The sequence below is a fragment of the Garra rufa genome, chromosome 15 (genome assembly GCF_049309525.1).
Source record: "Garra rufa chromosome 15, GarRuf1.0, whole genome shotgun sequence".
Taxonomy (NCBI): domain Eukaryota; kingdom Metazoa; phylum Chordata; class Actinopteri; order Cypriniformes; family Cyprinidae; genus Garra; species Garra rufa.
In genome coordinates, this window is record NC_133375.1 from 43,089,761 (window position 1) to 43,112,980 (window position 23,220).

At 30.9% G+C, this 23,220-nt stretch overlaps 1 protein-coding gene across 1 annotated transcript in view; it reads right to left on the reverse strand.

Annotated features, from left to right (window-relative positions):
• Positions 1-401: 401 nt before the first annotated feature.
• fbxl17 (F-box and leucine-rich repeat protein 17) overlaps positions 402-23,220 on the reverse strand; it is a 332,150-nt gene continuing 309,331 nt past the window's right edge. Inside the window, exons 9-10 of the mRNA XM_073819086.1 lie at positions 15,910-16,052; positions 402-2,510 (exon numbers count right to left, since the gene is read on the reverse strand). Of these exons, the coding sequence (XP_073675187.1) occupies positions 2,373-2,510; positions 15,910-16,052 (281 nt within the window). The 3' untranslated portion in view covers positions 402-2,372. The remainder of the gene's footprint in view (positions 2,511-15,909; positions 16,053-23,220) is intronic.

Sequence of the window (23,220 nt, forward strand, 5' to 3'; positions counted from 1 at the left end):
AACGTTAAATTTTATTTCTGAGCATTTATACCGTAAATAAAACAGCTTGTGAATACTCAAATAAAATCAACAAGTTAAACAAGCCCATAATGATTAGGGGGCCACTGATTTATGCTTCATGCGCAAATTGGTGGGTGGAGCTAAACAGGCAGTGCTGTAGAAGCAGGTGTTGATTGTTTTCTGTGGAGGCAGTGCTTATCCACACTATTACTACACTATCATTTGATTTAAAATTTTATTTACATTTAAAACAAACATGCTGAATGACAGTGACTCCAGGTCTGAGAAGATTCAGTAGCAGATCCAGATCCTGATGCTTGTAGATGTTCATATGAGCTGCTGATGTTCACAAACACACACTAACACACACACACTGGACTCAAATGACAGCAGAAGCTGGGTGAAGTAGATTTGTGTTTTTTAATTGACTCAAATCCTCCAGTACAGTAAAAGATCAAGGCTGTAACTAAACTCTTCCTCCTACGACACCATAGAAAAATACCCTGCTCGTCTGAATGAGGCAAGCTATGGAGCAGAAGACGGGTAGATGAGTAAAGTAACTAACCTCTGCAAATTCACTTACACTCCAGGACCAATACGTCCTCAAATATTCATAGGTTATGCAAAAATCCATATGGTGGCTATATCTCGAACAAAAAAAAAAACTGAACAAAATAACAGAACAACCCCATATATCAGTTTACATCCAAAACAAAATCCAAACCACAGGGTTACAGATTCACAAGAGCAAACGAAATCAACAACACAAGTCCTGCGTCTTCACATCTACATCTACATCACATACACCATCAGAGATGCTCAAACACTCGGTTCGTCCCGCAACTAGCGGGAATTTAACATGACGCTCAATCGGACAAACAGTATTTCGCTTCATACTTCTACGTGTTCGCTGAAGAGGGGAACGATGAGAGTAATAGAGGCTGTGAAATCTCTAATGAAAGTGTAACGTGTCTAAATGAACTCTAATAAACTGAAGACTAAAGAGGAGAATCGCATGACACCGGTCAGAAGCGTCACAATGCAACCCACAATTATTTTGCATGAAGAAAATCAAGTATGTTTTTGAAACATTAGGCTTTTTTGCATTGCAGCATTATTTTAATATAAATTAAATAAACATTTATCCTTAAAAGTTTACTACTGCAATGTAATTTCACTGCAAAAACGAATTATATATAAAGTATTGTGTCTTGTTTTGCAGTTCAAATATCTAAACATTTATAAATCAAGGTATATTTACCTGTGAAACTAAATGAAACAAAAAGTATAATTTTATGACGTTTCATCAAGCTAAAGTGACTTCAAGCTAAACAAAACTTAATATCCTACACTGCAAAAAAAAAATTATTTTCTTTCTTAGTATTTTCGTCTTGTTTTCTACTATATCTACATTTTTTAAACCAGGATGTGTTTACTTGACAAGTAAAATGACTTGAGATATTATGTCTTGTTTTCTGAAAAAAACTATTCAAATTTGGTTAGTTTTTGCTTAAAACAAGCAATTATCTGCCAATGGGGTGAGAAAAATAATCTTAATTCAAAGGCTAAACAAGATTATTTTTCTTGCCCCATTGGCAGATAATTGCTTGTTTTAAGAAAAAACTAACAACAGTTGGATATTGTTTTCTAGAAAACAAGACATAATATCTTAAGTCACTTAAACACATCCTGATTTGACACTTTATAGATATTCATACTAGAAAACAAGACAAAAATACTAAGGAAGAAAACTTTTTTGCAGTGCAAGTCAAGTAAATCTTGATTTAAGAATGTTTAAATATTTGCACTAGAAAATGACAAAAAATAGTCAAAAAGTCACTTTTGCATTAATAGTAATGTTACATAATTAGAATTATTTGTACATCATGGTTGCATCTGTATTGGATAAAATTGATGCTGATTTTTATTTAAAAGTCTCCCTTGTACTGCAGTTAAATGAGTGTTTCCGTAATGAGAATCTAATGAAAATCACGTCTGACGATAATGAGAATAACAAACAAATCACAAAAGACAAACGTCCAGATGATTCACGATAATGAGAGCTGCAGGGAAATGTCACGATGCAAAAATCCTGTGGTTCAAAAAACTTTTTTCCTCATGCAAAATGCAAAACACAACATCTTATGTCTTCCTCTGCATTTTTAGAGTAATACATAAGCTCCTGACGGGTTTAGTGCGACTCGGTAAGTTGCAAATAAATGCAATGCTGCATGTCAGAATCGTGTGTGCATGAACATATTCCTGTTCGATTCAAATAATATTGATGCTTCTGCTGCATAATGTCGGAAGGCGGAATAAACGGCATAGTAATGATAACGATTCTGCGGTGGCGTCACGTTCAGATGTGTGTGTTAGGAGGCCGTGGATGTGTTGGGGCTCCAGCCCATCTGATAGGCTCGTTCCAGCGTTCGCTTACAGTCCTGCATCACCGTACTGAACACAATGTGTGGATACTGCAGCACCAGTCTCTCCACGGTCTCCTCGTTCACCTGCGACAACAAAACAGACACATACATTTGCTTTTCATTTGACTTGACGCATAGATTTTCCCTAAAAAGCATCACTAATTTGCACTGAAGAAGTGATTCACATATCAATGCAGGACATGTATGAGAAATCTCATGTCGAGCTGATGAAACACAGACGCTCCACATGTTGAGTGAGATAATCGCCACGCCGCGTCCGCAGGGATCCAGACCAAAGCTTCATCATGTACAATGTCATGTTGTTCACATGCAGACCGAAGGTGAAGATCTCGCTTGACCTGCTTTAATCTCTCAGGAACTTTTACGCAGAAACCTTTGTGCGGCTGCGGCGCATTTGCACTTGAAAAATCAGTGTAAAAAACTGAAGACATGCACTTGAAAAAAAGTGTTTTGTCATGTTTTCCATCCCTTTCAGAATCTGCCAAATAGTAATTATTTTAGGAAAATAAAAGGGATCATACAAAATGCATTTTATTGTTTATTTAGTACTGACCTGAATCAGATGTTTCACAAAAAAAAAAAAAGATATTGACATAGAATCCACAAAAGGAAAATAATAGTTGAATTTATTAAAAAAATTATCCTTAATTTTTGGTTTGTTAGCTGAACGATCCACAGCTGTGTGTGTTTTTTTAGTGATAGTTGTTCATGAGTCCTTTGTTTGTCCTGATCAGTTAAACTGAGCACTGTTCTTCAGCAAAACCCTTCAGGTCCCACATATTCTTTGGTTTTCCAGCATTTTTGTGTATTTGAACCCTTTTCAACAATGACTGTGTGATTTTAGGATCATATGCAACTATTACAGAAGGTTCAAACACTCACTGATGCTCAAGAAGGAAAAATCATGCATTAAGAAAACCTTTGGAATCTGAAGATCAGGGTAACTAACTTATTTTGTCTTCTGGGAAACATGTATATATCTTCTGTAGCTTCTGAAGGGCAGTACTAACTGAAAAAAATATGATATTTAGGCAAAATAAGAAAAATGCACATATCTTCATTCTGTTCAAAAGTTTTCACCCCCAGCACTTAATGCATTGTTTTTTCCTTCTGGAGCATCAGTGAGTGTTTGAACCTTCTGTAATAGTTGCATATGAGTCCCTCAGTTGAACTAAGTGTGAAAAGATGGATCTCAAAATCATACAGTCATTGCTGGAAATGATCCAAATACACAAAAATGCTGGAAAACCAAAGAATTTGTGGGACCTGAAGGATTTTTCTGAAGAACAGCAGACAGTTTAACTGTTCAGGACAAACAAGGGACTCATGAACAACTATCACTAAACAAAAAAACACAGCTGTGGATTGTTCAGAGAACAACACAGTATTAAGAATCAAGGGGGTGTAAACTTTTGAACGGGGCCATTTTCCCTTTTTATGTGTATTCAACTATTATTTTCTCTTGTGGACTATATGCAAATGTCTTTTAAAGTGAACTATCTCATTGAGGTCAGTGCTTTTTGCATTTTGTATGATCCCTCTTATTTTAGTAAAATTATGAACATTTTGTCATCAATACTGTACTGTAAAACAAACAAAAAAATCCATTAATTTTATGGACATTTCTGTGCATTTCTGACTTGGTTTTCGTGTCTTGTTTCTAGACAAAATATCAAAAAATTCTCTAAATATTTTCTAAAAATTATTTTCTTGTCAAAATTAAGAGTTTTTGCTTAGAACAAGCAACAAGATTATCACAAAAAAAACAAGATTATTTTGCTTAGCCCATTGGCAAACAAAAATGCACTTAATTTTGACTAGTTTTTTTCTGAAAACAAGAAAGTAATTTTTTCTCATTTAGAAAATCATTGTTGATTTAAAAATTTTTAGATATTTTGGCTGGAAACAAGACAAAAAATCTAAGCAAGAATTTTTTTTCGCAATGGGCTTTAAAATAGCTTTTTTGTCTGAATGCATTTGAAATTCCAGTTCACTTCCTAAATTTGAATACAATCAAACAGGAAGCATGTATTAAGTTTTGTTTTCTGGAAAAAAAAGCTTACTATTATTGCAACTATTATTTTCTATTATATGCAAATGTCTTTTAAAGTGAACTCTCTCATTGAGGTCAGTACTAAATAAACAGTAACATGCATTTTGTATGATCCCTCTTAATTTAGTAAAATTATGAACATTTTGCCATTCTGAAAGGTTGATGTAAACTTTTGACCTCAACTGTAAATTAATAAATCAAAATTAACCAAATGTATGAATTCATGAAAAAAAAAAAAATAATAATCCAACTTTTAAAAAACTGCCAATTGGGCCCAAGTAAATAAATAAATTAATTAATTAATACAATTCTTGTTTTCTCCTTGAAAATACCGTACAGCTGTGGTGCATTTGCACATGAAGAATAAGTGTAAAAACATCTGATGCATGCACTTACATACACTGATTTTTGTCATATTTTCCAGTCCAAATATCTAAACATTTATAATCAAGACACATTTACTTGAGATGCTAGTTGACAAGCTCATTTTCCAGCTCAAAAGCATCTGCTTTCTATGCAAACCATTCAATCACTGTACACCTTATTTGTTTAAAACAGATATTTGTATATTTATTATAGATCACATAGCAGAAATTTATCAAAGGATGATGAAATCATGTAAAAGAGTGTTAGCATTTGGAAACATTTGATCATTATTTGATCAGTTCTGTTGAGCAGAAATGACACACTGCGGCTTTAAATCAATGCAACGTTTGTTACAGTTCTGTCTTTTATTGTGTCCGTCATGAGAGTTTGTGTGATGTGCAGCTGCAGCCTATGACAGATTGATTTGTTGCAAATTAAAAGGAAAGAAAATGTAATGGTCATCTCATTTGTGACATAAAATCCAAACAAACTAAATTATCTGTGCATCGACTTTCCAGATGATCTCACACACACACACACACACACACACACACACACACGCTTGTGAACTGTGAGTTTACTGTGTGAATAATGCAATGTAAATTATCTTTGAAACAGATAAAAAAACAGATCTGACTACTCATATTATCTGATATAACTGAAGACTAGTTTAAATAAGGAAAAAAGTAATATATGGAAGTCCATTTCCACCACTGAATAAAAATTAAAAAGTTAAGTTTTCATCTCACAATTCTGACTTTTTTCTCAGAACTGTGAGATATAAATGCACAATTGTGCATTTGTCAGAATTGCAAGATATATGCTCACAATTGCGAGAAATATAGTCCGAATTGTAAAATATAAACTCGCAATTGCATGTTATAAAGTCCAGTTCTGAGGACAAAGAAGACTGATATGTTCACAGAATTGCGAGTTTATATCTGACAATTCTGACTTAACTCGCAACTGTGAGTTTATCATGCAATTTTGACTTTATTTCTCAGATTTACAAGTTTATATCTCACAATTCTAAAAAGCAAAGGTCAGAATTGTGAGTTTCTATCATGCAATTTTGAGAAAAAATGTCAGAATTGCGAGATGAGTTGCAATTACCTTTTTTTTTATTCAGTTGAGTGAAACATGCTTCCATAGTAATATAATGTAACTGATAGTGCAGTGTTTATATAGTGCAGAAATAAAAAAACTCAGAGTTTTTATCTTGTTTTTCAGTACAAATATCTAAACATTTTTAAATCAAAATACATTTACTTGAGAAGCAAAATGACTGAAGATATCAAGTCTTGTTTTCAGAAAAAATGCAGTGGATTTATACTTAATATAGATATCTGCGAATATCTGTCATAGAGTCAGAAAAATCAACTAAAAAACAGGTTTATTTTTCTTAATCCACTGGTAGATCATTTTTGTTGTTTTATTTTGATAAATTTTCTGGACTTAAAATCAATAATGTTTCTTATAAATTAAATGTTAGTTTAAGAATTTTTCAATACTGTACTGTAAAACAAACAAAAAAATCCATTAATTTTATGGACATTTCTTTTCTGTGCATTTCTGACTTGGTTTTCGTGTCTTGTTTCTAGACAAAATATCTAAAAATTCTCTAAATATTTTCTAGACAAGTAAAAATTATTTTCTTGTTTTCAGAAAAAAAAACAAGTCAAAATTAAGAGTTTTTGCTTAGAACAAGTAACAAGATTATCACGAGAAAACAAGATTATTTTGCTTAGCCCATTGGCAAACAAGAATGCACTTAATTTTGACTAGTTTTTTTCTGAAAACAAGAAAGTCCTTTTTTCTCATTTAGAAAATCATTGTTGATTTAAGAATTTTTAGGTATTTTGACTGGTATTTTGCAACGGGGCTTTAAAATAGCTTTTTTGTCTGAATGCATTTGAAATTCCAGTTCACTTCCTAAATTTGAATAGAATCAAACAGGAAGCACCAGAATTCAGCAAATTTATACTTAAAACAAGAAAAAATATCTGCTAGTGGGGTCAGAAAAATCAAACTTCTTGTACCTTTGAACTAAGATTATTTTTCTGAGCACATTAGCAGATATTTGTTCTTGATTCAACCATAAACTCACTTCACTTCTGGCCTTTTTTTTTTTTTTTTAGAAAAACAACAACAATATCTTATGTTACTGTTTGTATATTTTACTGTAAAATGACAAAAGTACTCAGGAAGAACATCATTTACAGCATTCACACAGATTTTAATGTAGTTGATATGATATTTCTCTTAGACTGTAACTGAGTGTCTCTCTGATCGTAGTTTATTCAGTTTGGAAAGACAAATGTTGACTGTCATGCAGCATTAAACGGTTGATTATTGCACAGCGTGTGTGTGTGTATTTATGACTCAGTCCTAAAGCAAAAATGCACTTTACGGGCTCAAGTTGTTCTGATGATTCCAGGACGCTGTATAAATGAGTGCCGTGTGGCGGAAACACTGATATTCCGGCTCTTCAGGACTGAAATATATGATCCAGACACAAACACACACATTCCTCTCATCCAAACACTGGATTCTGGTTAATACTTAAAAAGCTTTCTGGAGTGTGTGAGCATCGAGTCCAGCCTTAAACAGACGCTGATTTACCGCAACCCTAAACCTGCCTGCAGCACATCTACCGCGGTAAAACACTGTGACGTGGCTCGTATTTCTCAGAAAACCCTCATGTTTTAAAACATGAAACCTCAAAAAAATCATAATAACAAAACACACAGACCGCAAAACCTGCCTGAAGCTCTAAATAGAAGAAACTAATGATCAGAAAACATTTATTTTACAGTCTAGTGAGGGTTTGTGCAATGCTGACTCGCGTTATGACAGAAACATCTCACAGAAAAATCACAAGGTAATAGAAATGTCATTTTAGCTGGATGTTTTGGGTTCAACACTAGTTAAGCGTTTACTGTTCGTTTCCACAGTGAAACTCAACGTTGGGTTTAGCAGCTTTACACGGTCATGACAGAGACTTTGGATGTTCTCGTGGCTTCACTGTTTGTTTTGGTGTAATTGTTTCCCCCCTACTGTAACTGTTACTGTAAATGTGATTTTTGCTTGTTTTCACAAGCTGGAATTATTCAACATCAGACCTCAATTCAGATTCAACCCAGAACATTCCACACTGGATAGTTTGCAACCATCCAGAGCACCCCAGCGACTCCCTAGCAACAGCATAGCAACCACCAAGTAACCAAAAAAACACCCTAGGTCCCACCAGGAACACGTCAGCAACACCCTAGCAACCAACTACTCCCTAGAAACCAGCCAGAACACCCCAGCAACACCCTAGAAACTGCATAACAACAACTCATTAATCAGCAACACTGTAGGAACCATCCAACACACCCCAGAAACAGCCAAGGAACCAACCAGAACACCCTAGCAACCACCAAGCAACCAAAAAACACCCTAGGAACCACTAAAAATACCTCAGCAATACCCTAGCAACCAACAACTCTCTAGAAACATCCCAGAACACCCCAGCAACAGCCTAGAAACTGCATAAGCAAAAAAGCTAGCAAAAAAAACAACACTGTACAAACATCCCAGCAACAGTATAGCACCCACCTATCAACCAGCAACACTGTACGAACACCCCAGCAATAGTATAACAACCACCAACACTATAGGAGCTACCCAGCACACCAGCAATAAACTAGCAACAGCGTAACACCCACCTAGTAAACAGCAACACTGTAGAAACTGTCTACAAACCACCAGAACACCACAGCAACCAATAATTCCCTGGGAGCCACCCAGCAACACCCTAGCAACAGCATAGCAAACACCTAGCAACCAGCAAAACTGTACAAATACCCCAGCGACAGCATAGCACCCACCTAGCAACCAGCAACACTCTATGAGCCACCCAGAACACCCCAGCAACACCTTAACAACAGCATAGCAGCCACCTAACAACCAGCAACACTCTAGAACCCACCCTGAACACCCTAACATCACCCTAGCAACAGAATAGCAGCCACCTAGCAAGCAGCAACACTCTAGGACCTACCCAAAACAGCACAGCAAACATCTAGCAACCACCAACACCCTTCAAAACACACCAGCAACAACATAACAGCCACCTAGTGACCAGCAACACTGTAAAAACCACCCAGAACACCCCAGCAACCAACAACTCCCTAGGAAACACCCAGAAAACCCCAGCAACACCCTAGAAACTGCATAACAACAACTCATTAATCAGCAACACTGTAGGAACCGTATAACAACCACCAACACTATAGGAGCTACCCAGCACACCAGCAATAAACTTGCAACAGTGAAACACCCACCTAGTAAACAGCAACGCTGTAGGAACCACCCAGAACACCCCAGTAACAGTATAGCAACCACCTAGTAACCAGCTACAGTCTAGAAACCACTCAGAACACCCCAGCAATGCCATAGCAACCAGTAACACCCTATTAACAAGCCAGAACACCACCAGAAACACTCTAGCAACAGCCTAACACATACTAAGCAACCACACCAACACCCTAGGAAACAGCCAGAACACCATAAGCAGTGTTTCCCCTAGGTTTCCAGTGTTGGGGGGGGGGGGGGGGGGGGCGGTAGCCGCCAACGTTACTTTTTTTCCCCCGGTACTTTACCCTACTTTGTGAAATAACGAAAACATTATTATAGACTTATTCAGTGGAAAAATAAGTCCAAAACTCTCTATTTTAACATTTTGAACAATAGGGCTCTACCAACTTTTGCTTTTTTTTTTTTTTTTAAATTCTTGTGTGTATTATTTTTTCTCATAATCAAATTAAAAGTATAAACATTTATTTATTTTTAATCAAATGAAAAATAAACCCTTTTAATTTTTGGCAAACAAACAGAGGTTTACTGTTAAAATCAATAAATAATAATAATTTAACATTTAAATAATAATTGTAGTATTTTTTTCTACAATTAAGTGGTTAATCATGTTATATTTATTTTTTTATCATATATATTGTTTTATGTCAATTATTTAAATAGGAATATATAAACACCTACATTATACTGTACAAAAGTAATACAAGACTAATGTTCTGTTACATGTTACTTTTATTTTGACAGGTTGCCTTGAAGTTTCTGTGTGTACAGCATGATATGATGCTAGTTTTCTCAAATGAAACGGTAAAAGTGACACTCACAGCAGCTTTGGATTGAGTTTATCTGTTCATGTGAGATGCAAATGCCCAAAATTAGCGGGAGCGTCACGCGTACTTCACTGTGCGTGTAGTAAAAAAAAAAAACGCGTCTCCACCATTCAAACATACTGAGGCAAACGGAGCATGCAGGATTCATATTGAAACGGTCATTTTGCATTTCAGTTTTCACAGACACTAGTCCATATCGCGATTTGAATGAAGTGACAGACCAACTTTTGATTTATTAATCCAAAAATCGACAAATTTACGTGGCATTTCTCGCTATAGTAGATTCGGTTTTTATGAATGGAGTCCGCGATCCAGTCTGTGTTTTCGCGGAGGACACATTGTAAACACGCGATCATGTAAAGACAGAAATGACATGACTTCATGTAAATAAGATAAATAACATAAGGCAATTTAGTTTGTTTAATAAAAGAACAGTGTATAGACCTGTTCTATAGGAAAGATAACCTTAATGACTTCTATTGTGATCTGACGCTATATCGAAAATAAAATGAACTTGACATTCAAGGGGGGCGGGGGGTGCCGTTGGGGGGGCGGGGCGCCCCCCTAAGATAATGGTAGGGGAAACACTGATAAGAAACTCACCAAGCAACTAACAACTCCTTCGTGACCACCCAGTAATACCCTTGCAACAGCACAGCAACCACTTAGCAGCCATCAAACCCAACAGCCAGAACATCCTAGCAAACTCATGGGAATCACCAAGCAACTAACAACTCCCTAGTGATCACCCCAGCAACCACCTAGCAACTGACAACACCCTACAAGCCACATACAACACCCCAGCAACACCCTAGCAACAGCATAATACTCGCCTAGAAACCAGAAACACAGTAGAAACCACCCAGAAATACCCCAACAACCTCATAGCAACCAACAACTCTCTAGGAACCACACAGACCACCCCACCAAACAGCACAGCAACCACCTAGCAACCAGTAACACCCTATAAACTACCCAGAATACCCCAGCAATACCCTAGCAACCAACAACACCCTAGGAACAACCCAGAAAACCCTAGCAACCACATAGAAACTACCAAGCAACTGACAACTCCCTAGCAACCACCAAGAAAACCTTAGCAACCACCCAGAACATCCCAACAACACCCGAGCAACTGCATAGCAACCACCTAGCAACAAACTCTCTTGCTCGGTCTGTCCATGATCACACAACTTTAAAACATCAAGGTTTTACAACATTTTAAACTTTCAGGCCAGGCTTTCTAAGACCATCATCTTGTTTATATACTTGGCCTCTTCCCAGCTTCCTGTCTCCAGAGGAAATGCATGAACACAGTAAAGTAAAACCGCACTCATCAAGACATTTCAGGACGCAAACTAAAGCAAATGTTCTGTAGTTAATTTCACACTTCAGTAGATGAGAAAACTTCCTCTGAGGCCTTTCTTTGCTTTTCACTTGCTCCACATGAATTCATGAAGTAGGCCTATCTGAGATCCCTCTCCTCTCTTTCATTCAAACACTCTGGACTCTCACATGTTTCCTGATCTTCTCAAAGTAGCTCTCCGCTGTTGTTTTTGTCTCATTTCACACCGATGCCATTCTCATCACTCATCTCCACTCATATTTACTCAGACTGTAATGGAGCTTCAAAAGGGAAAACTCCAAAGAACGGATCCAAACCCTTTGCTAAAGTCTCGATGAGAAGTTCTGTCCTCAAGGAAGACTGTTAACGGGCTGAAAGGGCCATAACTTTGTGGGAAGCCGCGCAGTGGCCTGTTTTGGCTTCGGCCGTGAGACCAAACACTGAATGTTGTTGCTGAGAGAGAACAGAGCTGTGAGTGGCGTGTAAATCTCAACATGACGTTTCACAGGTGACCAGCGCTGACCTGTAAACACACGACTCAAATGGACTGTAATTTCCCACCAAGAACGTAAAGCTCTCCAGATATCAGCCATGAAACCCAAAACACACATTAGAAATGGTACAAAATTCAATTGATTTAAACGCACTGTTTAACTTTATTATTGATTCACCCTCATGCCTTTATTTTTCTGTGCAACACAAATAGAGAGACTGTGTACACAGATATTTTTCATATATACTGACTGCTTAATAATGACCATCAATGTCAAACTTCAAAAACACCATAAAAGCATAATAAAATTAATCAAATTAAATACAGACAATATGCATCACTGTCTGAATTTTAAAATAAAAACGTAAAAATGTAAAATTAAAATAAATTAAACAGTTGAAATAAAAAACTCAAATAAAACACTAAAAAAAATAGTAAAAATGTAAAATTTAAATTAATAATTAAAAGCAAACAATTGCTGGGCAACTTTTTTTGTACACATAATATATATGTGTGTACTTTGTTTATTTATTAAGTATAAATAAATAAACACACACATGCATCTTTATTTTTAAGAAAAATATGTTAAGTTAATATATTAAATATTTTAATTATATATACTGTATGTGTGTGTCTTTATATATACATAACAAATAAACACAGTACACACACATGTTATATAAACAAAAATGTTTATTTTGAATGTGATTAATCATTTCTCAGCACTAATAAAACACTTAAAATTTAATAATAAAAAATGTGAATTTTAATTAAAAAATACTACAATCAGACAAAAAGAAAATAATTTCAATTTTAAAATAAGTTTGAAAAAAAAAAATCTAAATGCAATGCAAACCAATGCAAAAAAAATCAAATTATAAAATGTATTACTAAAATGTCTAAAAAAGATTTTTAAAAACATATATTCAGTACACAATGAAATTAGTTTTTTCTTAAGTAAATTTACATTGTTTTAAGGATTTTTTTAGATTTTAAGTGAAAAAATAAAACTAAAAAACTAAAAACTATTAAATTTTAAAAATGTAAACCCGAAATAATTAAAAAACAAAACGTACAAAAAATTAAAATCACAAAAAAGTAACATTTAAATAATCAAATCATGAAAAGTAACATTTAAAAAGAAGACTAAAAACATAATAAATAAATACAGTACACACATATAACCAAAAACGTTTATCTTTTTAAGCGATTAATCGTTTCTCAGCACTAAAAACACTTAAAATGTAATAATAAAAAATGTGAAATTTAATAAAATAAACACAAAAACACTACTAAGACAAAAAGAAAATAATTTAAATTTCATAATAAAATTAAAAAAATCTAAATGCAATAATGCAATGCAAAAAAGTTTTAAGTTGTTTCTCAAGTAAATTAACATTGTTTTAAATTTGAGCATATATGTTAAGTAAAAAACATTATTACTATTAAATAAATATTTAATAGTTTAAAAAAAAAATAATAATAATATAAAAAAGAAGTTAAATTTAAATGATCAAATCATAAAAATGTAACAAAACTAAGACTAAAAACATATTCAAGATATAACGAAAACAAGTTTTACTATCTTAATATTTTCAGAATTGTTTCTCAAGTATAAATTAACCTGGCTTTTAAAGATTTGTAAATATTTTAACTGTAAAACAAGATAAAAAAAAACACTACAAAATGAACATGAGATTTCCTAGAGATCCCCTTGGTGCATTTAATGGATTCAGAACGACACGAGGCTGAGTAAATGATGACAGAACTTTCATTTTTTGCTCAGAACAAGAGCCAAAACTGTGTGTGACGAGGAAAAGGCTTGTTCTGGAGGCTTGGAGGGACAATGAGGGTTTGTTAAACTGCTGGTTCTTCTCTTTGATAAAAGAAAGCAGCCTTCCCTCGATGTTCTCTCGCTTCGCGGCGTCACATCAAAGTCTGGTCCAGAGCTGGAGGTCTGAGCGCTGCATAATGAATTGATTTGATGATTTGGGCTGCTGTGGATCAATAGCGTTCTTTCAGTCGCCTCTCATTGGGCCCGAGGCCACGACAGAGCGATCTGTGATGTGTGTCTGTAGCTCACAGCCAAATGAATGGAAATGCCACAAATTCCACTCTATCGCAAACTTTTAGTGTGGGTTCGAAATGGAAAAGCGTCACAAGAAAGGGAATATATACGTCTGTTTTAATGGACTTTGTCTTTTAGGAAGCAAATACTGACAGACGGGTTATCCGTCACATCTCCAGCTTCCCAAATGAGATTATAAAAACATAGAGAATTAGCTGGATGGAAGGTGATTTGGGCAGAAATTTAATTTGTCACGGGATTGTGGCTTTGTAAACGGCGCTGACCCGAAACACAAGAGCGTTCTCTCACTCAGCACAACGTCACACTCCATCGAGCTCAAATATGGTAAATGACAAAGTCACACTGAACTGACATCCATCTGAATCATAAAATGTGGAATGTAAATATCTATAATTACAGTGCTTTCTTTTGATGTTTGTGTGTGTTTCAAAAGAAAGCAGATGTTTAGATTTTTAAAAAAATTTGAAATGATTAAAAAAAAATCATTTTTAAGTATAACTTACAATACAATAAAATAAAACACATAATAAATGATAAAAAATAATTTTTAAGTATAACTTATAATACAATAAAATAAAATAAAACACATAATAATTTAATAAAAATAAATAAGTAATTTGAAATAAAAAAAAGTGTGATTAACTTGTGGATGTTAAATAATAAACTGTAAAAAAAAAAAAAAAAAATGCAATACTGCAATGCAGTGCAGAACAAAAATGAATCATAAAACTGATTACTTAATTAAAAAAAGATTAAAAAAAAAAAAAACATTCGATTCACAACGAAAACAAGTATTGCTATTTTAATATTTGCAGAGTTGTTTCTAAAGTAAATTTACATTGTTTTAAGGATTTTTATATATTTCTATTTTGAAGTGGAAAAATAAAGCAATCATAACCATTTCAAAACAATTAAATTATAAAAATGTTAACCTGAAATAATTAAAAAACAAACTAAATAAAAATATTTAATTTTAAAATCATTTAAAAATACAACAAAAAAAATTTCATTAAAACAAAAACAAAAAAATCCTGAAATTTCCATAAAATTAATGGACAACGACCTGCCAGGAAATTACCAGTACTTTTTTATTTAAGTCTTTATAATGTATTTTTTTTATTATTATTTTTACAGTGTACTTAAGTATTTAATCAACGTGTTTGTATTTAATTAATAAAAAAAAAAAAAATCTCTATAAAATAATGGACAATGTTCTGAGAGAAAATGACCAGTACGTTTTAATTTGATTATTTTTATGTAATTTTTAACATTATTTTTTACAGTGTAATTAAGTATTTTTGTCTTATTGTGAAAAATTCTTAAATCAACATTTACGTCGGAAGAAAAAAAAGACGTTTGAAAGTTTGAAAACTGATCAAAATTTCTGGAAAAATGTATTAAAATAAAGTAATTAAAAAAACAAATCAAAAGAAAACACTAACAATGAATTGAATCATACAAATAACAAAATTAAATAAAAAACAAAAAATATAAAGTATGTAAAGTAAAACACAAATTATTATAAAACTATTGTAATACTACTTAAAATCTCTTAAAAAGAGGGTTTAGCTGATAAAAAAAAAAGTCTGAAAATGTATCAATTTCTGGAAACCTATTAAAATCGAGTGATTTTTAAATGCTTTTTTAAAAATAAAAAGTAAAAACTAAAGTAAAACTAACTATTATTACATTTTTGAAATATTAACTTTAAATCTCAAGGGGTTCAGCTGACAAAAAAAGTTTGTGATGTAGGAGGTGAGAGCTCCAGACGCTGTCGGCTGAACACAGGACAACGTTTCTGTGTGCCAGGTGTTTAATTGGTGACCCCGTGACCCCGAGGAAACGGCTCTACCTGTAGTTGGCGGCCCGTTGTTCTGGAGCATCTGTTAGACCCGCACACCCTGACGCAGCTGTCTGAGAATGAACTCACCTTGTCACAGCGCATCAGGCCCAGGTAGCGCAGAGACTTGCTGCTCTTGGCGATCTGAGTGGCGCCTTGATCCGTGATCTCCTTACACCAGCCGGCGTCCACCGTCTCGATGGTGCTGCTGTACTGACCGATGGCGATCAGAGCTGCACACACAAACACAAACACACAGAGATGATCAACAACTAAGCTGCATTTTGGAGCTTTTCTTTGCACTATTCTGAAAGAAGAGAAAGAAGAGAGTTACTTTGTCAAATAAGTAACGCCAGTTACTTTTTTCCTATTTAATGATTGAAAGCCCTCTTGTTCCTAAGTTAAGGGAAATCAGGAGTAAGATGTTGCTTTAATTCTAGAATAAATGTGAACATGCATTAATTCATTTCACCCCCCAAAAAACAGATTCAGTATTGATAAAGCGCTGAAAAACAAAAAAATAAAAAAATTAAATTAGTAATTTTTCTTCTAAATTAAAAGTTGTTACTTTGGAAACAAGACTAAAATACTTAAGTACACTGTAATCTAATTAATAATTAATTTTATTATTATTTTTTTATGATTCAATTCATTGTTAGTAAGTGTTTTCTTGTGATGTTTTTAATTAATTTTTTTAATGACTTTATTTTATAAATTTTTATACATTTTCAGACTTATATTTTAAAAAATACATAAAAAATAATAAAGTACTAAAAAAATGTTTGTATTGGAAAACAAGAATAAAAAAAAATTATTATATATATATATATATATATATATATATATATATATATATATATATATATATATATATATATATATAATGCATAATTAATAAGTAATCATATCTTTCACTTTAGTTTTTATTTAGTTTTTATTCATTTTATATTTTTTTTTATGATTCAATTCATTGTTAATTTAGTGTTTTCTTTTGATGTTTTTTTATTTTTTATTTAAAATGACTTTATTTTAATATATTTTCCTGGAAATATTTATACATTTTCAAACTCACATTTTAAAAAATACATAAAATTAAAAAAATAAAGTACAAAAAAAAAAATATAGAAATGACTAAAATTTCAAGAAATATCTACAAAATTAATAGACAATGTCCTGACAGAAAATTACCAGTATTTTTTTTATTATATTCTTTTATATTATATTCTTTTCAGTTTTTTATTATTATTATTATTATTATTATTTTTACAGTGTCCATAAGTATTTTTGTCTTGTTTTCCAGTACAAATCTCCAGTAAAAAAAAGTCAGAAATTTCCAGAAAGATCCATACAATTAATAGACAACGTTGACAGAAAATTACCAGTACTTTTTTAGTTTTACTGTGTGCATAAATATTTTTGTCTTGTTTTTCAGTACCAATGTCACAAATTCATAAATCAACATTTACCTTGGAAAAAAAATGACTGATTTTAATTCTGAAAAATACATCAAAGTTTCCTGAAATTTCTATAAAATTAATAGACAATGTCCTGCCAGAAAATTACTAGTACTTTTTTTTATGTATTTTTAAAATGCGAGTCTGCAAATGTCCGGAAAAAAGTATTAAAATAAAGTCATAAAAAAAAAAAATTAATTGAATAAAAAAATAAAATAAAGTAAAACAAATGATTAAATTTGAGAAATATTAACTTTAAATCTCACCCCATAATAAACAGATTCAGTATTCTTAAATTAATGATTCGAATTTTTGTCCTTCAGTCCTACCTCTGTAATACATTTTTTGTTTTGTTTTTGTATTCTGTTGTTTTAATTAGACATTTTAAAAAGCTTACAAAATATATAGATTTTTTTTTTAATTTGACATAAAATATGACGTACTTTTAATAAAGTTAAAAGAATGCTATTATATTGGGAAAACAAAAATTTCCTAATTCACTTTAAGGAGTCAAAAATCACCTAAGGCTAATTTCTGATCAGTTTTTTATTATTTTTTTTATTATTAATTAGAAAGTGCTCCTATTTATAAATTTAGACTGTGCTACTATTTTTTTTAAAGTTGAAAAGTAAACATAGACGTTGGATTTATTGCATTTTAAGAAAAAAATAATCAGTTTGTATAATAAATCTTTGACAAATCAAAATCTGGATTTGAATTTGTAATGTTATTATAACCTAAAGATGCTAAACAGAAAATAGTGGTTTTCATCTTGCCACTTTCTTGGTAAAGAAAACACTTTTTTACTCAAATAAACAAAATGGATTTATAGTTTTGGAATCAAACGCTTGATTTACTCCCGTAAGACATTTTACAATCATGTTCACTTTTGATAATGAAGGAGAGGCTGGAGTCACGTGAGGTCAGCCTGAGGTCAAACTCCTGCGCTGATCACATTACTGTCCTCCTGTTCAAACGCGCAACTCGATTAGAGCAGGAGCGCAGCGCTTTATCAATGCACTAACAGCATCAGGACGACAAACGGCCTCCTGCATCCTCCAGCACACGCTTTTAGAGGATTCCAACTGTCATTTACATTTTCATTACAGCTGTTTCAAATTCAAAACAACATTCTGCTTCCTGTTTGATTCTGTTCAAATTCAAAAAGTGGAATTTCAAACACGTTTAAACACAAACACTGTTTTAAAGTAGCATTAATTGATGCATTTCCTTTTCTAGAGTTTGTGTCCTGGGAATTTTTTTTTTTTTTTTTTTTTTTTTTACAGGTGTTTTACCTGTATTTTGACATTTTCACTGCATTGCATTGTGTTTTAGAGTTGCCCATAACATTTCAAATGGAGAATGTCTATAAAATGAATGAATAACTTTTACAGTGATTTTTTGTGTTTGTATTAGTCTTGTTTTCCAGTACCAATACAAAAGATTCTAAAAAAATATCTTTAAATTTCAAGAAATATCCATAAAATTAATGGATCAATTACCAGTATTTTTATTTTATTTTATTTTAATCTTTTTTATTATTATTATTATTATTTTACAGTTTACATAAATATTTTTGTCTGGTTTTCCAGTACAAACATAAAAAAAAACATATACTTTAGAAGAAAAGTTCTAATAAACTTTATATAATAATAATAAGTTCTATAATAACTTATAACTTCTATAAAATATTCCGTCCTGACAGAAAATTACCAGTTCTTTTTAATTTTATTCTTTGTCATGTACTTTTAGAAAATTATTTTTAGTGTCCATAAGTATTTTTGTATTGTTTTCTAGTACAAATCATATATATATAAATCATATATATATTACTGATTTTAACTCTGAAACACATACACACACACACACACACACATATTATAATATATTTTTTTTGTTTGTTTTTTTTTGTTTACAGTGTACATATGTATTTTTGTCTTGTTTTCCAGTACAAATTTAAAAAAAATCAATTAACATTTATTTTAGAAGAAAATTACATTTTAATTTTGAAAACATATTAAAATTTCCTGAAATTTCCAGAAATATCCATAAAATAAATGGACAATGTTCTGACAGAATATTACCAGTTCTTTTTTATTTTATACATTTTATCTATTTTCTTTTTATTATTATTTTTTTTTTTACAGTGTACCTAAGTATTTTGTCTTGTTTTACTCGTTATTTTTATAGTTTACTTAAATATTTTTGTCTTCTTCTGAAAAAAAAAAATATTAAATTAACATTTACTTTAGAAGAAAATTACATATTTTAATTTTGAAAACATATTAATATAATATCCATATCCATAAAATAAATGGACAATGTTCTGACAGAATATTACCAGTACTTTTTTTATTTTATTCATTGTATCTATTTTCTTTTTATTATTATTATTATTATTTTTTTACAGTGTACCCAAGTATTTTGTCTTAAGTATTTTTTTTTTCAAATTATTTTTATAGTGTACTTAAGCATTTTTGTCTTCTTTTGAAAAACAAAATCTTAAATTAACATTTACTTTAGAAGAAAATGACATATTTTAATTTTGAAAACATATTAATATAATATCCATATCCATAAAATAAATGGACAATGTCTGACAAAATAATACTATAATACTTTTTTATTTTATTCATTTTATCTATTTTATTCATTTATTTATTTATTTTGTTTACAGTTTTTCCTTCAAATTATTTGTACAGTCTACTTAAGCATTTTTGTCTTCTTGTGAAAAAATCAAAAATTAACATTTACTTTAGAAAAAAATTATCAAAAATCATGTATCAGTGTATCAAAAATTCCTGAAAAAAAGAGTAAGAGTAAAACTTAAACTTAAAACAAGAACAAATATATTTTTTCTGATCACAATATAAGATAATTGCTCTTGGTTTGAGCATAAACTCACTTCATTTTGATGCATTTTTCAGAAAACAAGACTTAACATCTTGAGTCATTTTGCATTTCAAGTAAGTGCGTCTTGCTTTAAGAATGTTGCACTGGAAATCAAGACAAAAATTCGCAGTAAAAGCATAATTTTTGCAGCGTGTTTGGTTTCAGCTGCATGTCATCACAAAAGCCCACGCACACATGAAGGATGGTGTCTGTTTCCATTACGCTTTTGCCTTAAATGGATTAACCCTGGTAATCCTGGCCGTGTTTGATGGCCTGTCACGGATGAAGGGTCTGGTCATCTGCTCTGACATTCACCCTCTCAGCATCTCCAGAACTGGATGTGGACGAGCATATATTGATCATGCAGATGCAGATGTTCCCTATCATATAATAATAAGTCCAGGAAAGAGTTTCATCTCAAAGAGTACAATAATCATCATTCAGAGTGATGCATGAAAAACAAACTAATACATCTATTTCTGTTCACATCTGTTGGCCTGATTTAAAAGGATATTTCAGCTAAAAATCTGTTCTGTCATCATTTGTTCAGACTCATGATGTTTGTTTAGAGTTTGATAGCAAAATAAAGTTCTTCCTCAGGATTTTTGACTTGTTTTCCAGGACAAATATCTAAACATTCATGAATCAAAGTACATTTGTTGAGAAGCAAAATGACTTCAGATATTAAATCTTGTTAAAAAAACTGTTATATATATAAAACAATTAAACATATTTTTGCTTAAAACTAGAAAAATATCTGCAAATGGAGTCAGAAAAATTATCTTAATTCAAAAAGGAAACAATAAAATTTTTATTGTTGTTCAAATATTTAAACATTCATGAATCAAAATGACTTCAGATATTAAATCTTGTTTTTGAAAAAAAAAAAAAATAAAAAAATAAAAAATAAAAAATAAATATATATATATATATATATATATATATATATATATATATATTACATTCATGAATCAAAAATGACTTCAGATACTAAATCTTGTTTTCTAGAAAAAAAAAATATAAATATAAAAAAATATATATACAGTATATATATAAAAAATAAGCATATTTATCCTTAAATCTAGGGAAAAAAACGCTAATGGGGTCAGAAAAGTAATCCTAATTCAAAGAGGAAACAATATTATTTTTCTGACCCTATTAGGAGATTTTTTTTCTTGTACAAATATCTAAACATTCATCAATCAAAGTACATTTGTTGAGAAGCAAAATGACTTCAGATATTAAATCTTGTTTTAAAAAAAAACTGTTATATATATACACACACACACATATATATATATAAAAAACAATTAAACATATTTTTGCTTAAAACTAGAAAAATATCTGCAAATGGAGTCATAAAAAAATTTTTTATTCAAAAAGGAAACAATAAAAAACTTCAGATATTAAATCTTGTTTTTGAAAAAAAAAAAATATATATATATATATATATACACACATATATATATATTAAACATTCATGAATCAAAAATGACTTCAGATATTAAATCTTGTTAAAAAAAATTATATATATATATATATATATATATATATATATATATCTATATCTTGTTTTTGAAAAAAAAAAATTATATATATAAATAAAAATAAATATAAAAAATATATACAGTATATATATAAAAAAAATTAAGCATATTTATCCTTAAAACTAGAAAAAAAAAATACGCTAATGGGGTCAGAAAAGTAATCCTAATTCAAAGAGGAAACAATATTATTTTTCTGACCCTATTAGGAGATTTTTGTTCTTGTACAAATATCTAAACATTCATCAATCAAAATCACTTCTGATATTAAATCTTTTTTTCTCGTTTCAACCATAAATTTGCTTAACTTTGATGTAAGACTTTTTTTATAAATACATTTTTAGATACTTGCACTAGAAAATAAGATAAGTCCACTTTAACATTATAGTTTTTATTTCTATCCCAGCACAGATATTTACATCTCATGATTTATCATAGTGATTTTTGTCTCATTTTTTTTTACTGTACTACATACACATTGTACGTCAGATCTGAGATCAATATTATTAATTCTATATTATTATTAACTAAAACTAAACCTAAAATACCTCAAATAAATAAATAAATAGAAAAATGACTGATTTTAAGTCTGAAAAATATATAATTTTCTTTTTAAATAAAATAAATGGACAATGTCCTGCAAGAAAATTACTAGTACTTTATTTTATTATGTTTATGTATTTTTTAACAATTATTTTTATAACATATTTTTGTCTTGTTTTCCTATACAAATGTCGAAAAATTCTTTATTTAACATTTAGTTTAGAATGACTCATTTTAAATCTGAAAAATATATCAAAATTTTCTGAAATTTCCAGAAATGTCTATAGTATTAATGGACAATGTCCTGCCAGAAAATTATTAGTATTTTATTATATTTTTATTATTATTTTTTACAACGTACTTAAGTATTTTTATCTTGTTTTCTAGCTCCAGTATATAAAATATACCAAAATTACTGAAATTTATTTCAAATTAATGGACAATGTCCTTTTAGCAAAGTGCTTTATTTTATTTTATTATTTTTATCTATTTTTTTCATTTCTATTTTTTTTTTTTTTACAGTGGTCAAAAAGTGTTTTTCTTTTCTTTTCCACAAATGTTACCATTTATTTAAAAGGAAATTGTATATAATTATATATTATTATTAACTAAAACTAAACCTAAAATTAAAACCATTACAAAAACACTTTCAATAAAAAAGTATTCAGTTGCAAAGGCAACATTTCTCATTTTAATTCAGCTTGAAAAAAGTAAAACTGAAACAAAATTTCAAATTTCCAAAAATGCCAAACACTCACTTTAACTAAAATTAAAATGTAAAGAGAACATGTCAAAATAAAAACTAATTTAAAATATTAATCAAAACTCAATTATTATCTGATGATACTAAAATATCAGTGATCTGATGTGAGTTCAAGAGTCCATGTAATGATGAAATATCAATGAAAAACAAGTGTTAACAGTGACTGACCTCTCCTGAAAGAAATGTTTGTTTGTGTTCAGTCTGA